Source organism: Pyrus communis, chromosome 9, assembly GCF_963583255.1.
Source record: "Pyrus communis chromosome 9, drPyrComm1.1, whole genome shotgun sequence".
NCBI lineage: Eukaryota > Viridiplantae > Streptophyta > Magnoliopsida > Rosales > Rosaceae > Pyrus > Pyrus communis.
The window spans coordinates 19,950,290-19,953,462 of record NC_084811.1 but is presented as its reverse complement, the minus strand read 5'-3'; the positions used below and the strand labels follow the sequence as shown (position 1 = coordinate 19,953,462).

The 3,173-nt window shown below is 41.9% G+C and overlaps 1 protein-coding gene across 1 annotated transcript; it reads right to left on the bottom strand.

The window, feature by feature from the left end:
* Positions 1-1,148: 1,148 nt before the first annotated feature.
* On the bottom strand, positions 1,149-2,941 carry LOC137744059 (uncharacterized). Its single transcript, XM_068483919.1, has one exon. The coding sequence runs from the start codon at positions 2,912-2,914 to the stop codon at positions 1,322-1,324; it is 1,593 nt and encodes a 530-aa protein (XP_068340020.1). The 5' UTR covers positions 2,915-2,941; the 3' UTR covers positions 1,149-1,321.
* Between the last annotated feature and the right edge of the window lie 232 nt (positions 2,942-3,173).

Sequence of the window (3,173 nt, the reverse complement as noted above, 5' to 3'; positions counted from 1 at the left end):
CGAAGATGACGAGGAGTCTGTCGAGAGTGGTCATTGAGCATGACGAAGACGAGAAAGAGAAGATAGTCTTAGCTAGTCCCATGGTTATTGGGGGGTCTCGCTAAGACCTCTTAGTGAAGGGTTTTGTCCATGCTAGTCCCCTTTAGTCTCATTAATGTTAGTCCCAGCATGGAACAAACACAGTATTGGACTAATAGCTAGTCCAGTCCAGTCCAGTCCAACTTAGTGAGGGCAAACAAACGCCCCCTTAAAGTCCCATTATATCAAAACTCCTTATTTATTTGCTTCCAGATTTTTCGTCTTCTTCCAATTGGTTAATCTAACATCTAATCTAACAAAATATATCGTTTGACAAAAAAAAAAAAAAAAAAAAAAAAAAAAACTGGTTGAACTCCTTATACATAGGTATTTTAACCCTCCTTTAATCTGCTAAGTAGTAAAAAACTTTAATTCACGCACAGTCCGACCTTCATGCATTAAAACTGTCATAACACCCTCTAGAAAAATTATATTAACGAACCGTAAAATTCTATAGAAAATAGAACCCGTAGCTTTCCAAGCGTGCATGGCTCATTCCTAGTTCTTCCCGAGTCGGTAAAGTGTATTTCACGAACTCGACTGATCTGCACAAGCTGTGCTGACCACATATGATTGTAAAAGCCTTTTTAGTCTCAATGCTTTCTTTTTAACTCATTCTCTACTCTTTGCTTGTTACAACCTATAAAACACAAATAGAATGCAAAACCTATATCAAAGAGCAAAGCAAAGGGGCAAACAAGGACAATTATTATGTATATAATGATGAATTTATGAGCACAGCACTTGCACGTATATGTTGTATGTATATGTCCAACTTTGGTAGACTAGTTTCGAAGATTAGCTTAAAATTTATGTGTTGCGTTGCATAGTTAATCAAAACAGATGTACAGTGGGCCAGGCCTAATGAGTATTGGATGTATAATGGGCTCAGTGTATAGAACATGTGTGCTGGGTGAGCCTAAGATCCGATCACCATCTTTGAGAGAGAATATTTTATTTTAGTTTCCACTTAATTTCAAACAAATGTTAGTCATTCACACAATCTAACGGCTTTGAGAGTTCCGCATAAACTTCCATAGCCATCCTTATTTCTCACCCTCAAACTTAAATCACACATTGTCCTCAAGGTGTGGAAATAATAGATCCAAATTATTATAAGCTATATAGTCAATAAAAAAAATAAAGAGATTATCATATCAGTCATCTATGCATAACTCGTGGCAGCAAACGCTGTCTAGGTTGATACGGACTCAGGTCTTTGCACTGGCGGTGATAATTGAGTCTAGAGAAGGAAGCTACGAACCTGTTGGTGTGGCTTGGGTAATTCCATCTCCTCCATCCCTGCACATAACTGCATTTCGCTAGGATAAAAAAAGGGTCTTCTGTCTTTATGTACAAAGTAAGAGTCCACATGCCCAATCCAGGAGTCTTTTTCTGTATCACACTGGCATGCTATTTCCGCACTCAAAATCTTTGCTCCCTTGGAAACTTCTTGTGCTGCTGGAAATGGAGAGCCAACACTCTTCTGAGCATGATCCAGACCATAGAAAGGCATCAAGCAAGCACGAAGCGTGAAGCAAGGAAAGTGATAACCCGGTACAGCTATGTTCAACCGTGTCTCAAGAAGCAGTTTCAGCTTTCTTCTACTTTCTAAGTCATAGCGAAAGATCAGCTTTCGAGTGCCAAAGAACAGCACATGAGAATTTGGACTTATTGCAAACGGTACCAGAGTATCAAGGTGTTGATTGTACTTGACATCCGAAGCGAAACGCACTTTCATTCTTAACGTCATGCCACACACACTATATCTGAGAGTCCATCTATCACCAGATTCACATCCTGGTCGATCATCATAAGACCAAAAATAAAAATTATCTGAAGCATCACGGTTTACATAACAGACAAGGTCCATTGACACCCCAACAAGACATCCCACCATTGTTTTGTCATCATCGTCATGGTCCTCCTCCTCAAGGACAGGACGAGGAGGGAGTTGAAGGGCACGAGCTTCAACAGTATTGAGATCAATACACAAAATTTTCCCTGAGGTAGCTAAGCTGTATAACACCCCACGCAAGTAGAAAAATTTCCTGCAAAGTTTGAACCTTTTGAAGCCCTCAACAAAAGTGGGGTCAAGTCGCAACCCATGTCGAACCCACTGTCTAGAATGCGACGAGAAAATGTCCATTGGGGTGGTTGTGGTTATGGAGGTTGGTTGTTGCTGGGAATGGAAATAACTAATTCGAACAACTCTGTAGTGATCTGACTCGACAGGGTCATAAGCCAAGGCAGCACAGAAATCGGCCTCCTCGGCTTCGACTACAGGAAGAGGGATGGAGGCGTGTTGCTTAGTGATGGGGTTGCTCACACAAAACTGGTAAGTTGTTGGGTTGAACAACAGAAGTAACCCATTACAAGAGTCCCTGAGATTGTCAGAGAAGTCACGTCTCTGCCACCGACACAGTTCACCGCCCCAATCCAGAAGCGGTGGCGACGGTTCGGGGGACTTGAAGAAGGGATAAGCATATAAATAGACCAAGGAGAGTAACTGATACATACCGTCGCAAGAGTGGATCGTACGGTAGAAAAGACCCACGGTAGGAGACCGCGGCCAAAACATCCGCAGCCACACACGGGAGATTATTCGGTGCCATTGCCAGGACTTGGACACCATCTTGCACTTTACCAAATCCCTTTGTGATAATCTACACAGAACATTAAACAACGAATCCTCGCACCAACATAATAATAATGATAATAAATTGCTCCTCCTCATAACTCCTGAATCTGAAACTGTATTTGAATCTGAATCGTTAAGATTAACACTCAGATTCAGGTCAACGGCAGCCTCTGCCGGAGCCGGAGAGGAAACCATTGACGACGACGACTACCCCGCCGCCACCGCCACCAGCTTTGACAGCAAAACCTAACCCTACCCTACCCTAGAATGAATGAATTCTGAAACTAAGCAATTAAAAGAACAGAAACGTCGTCACTGTATTTCTTTCACGAGTAACGTATTTGTAATGTTTTGTGAGAAGCTGTAAAGGGAAGTAGATCGTCGATCGATCTAGTCTCTAGATATAGCCCTAAACTCTTTTTCAGTTTGCAGAGCCTCCGGATGAGTTTGTTAG

What these genes read in the sequence shown, in the direction of transcription:
- LOC137744059 (XM_068483919.1), bottom strand. Translation starts at nt 2,914, where the DNA reads ATGGTTTCCTCTCCGGCTCCGGCAGAGGCTGCCGTTGACCTGAATCTG.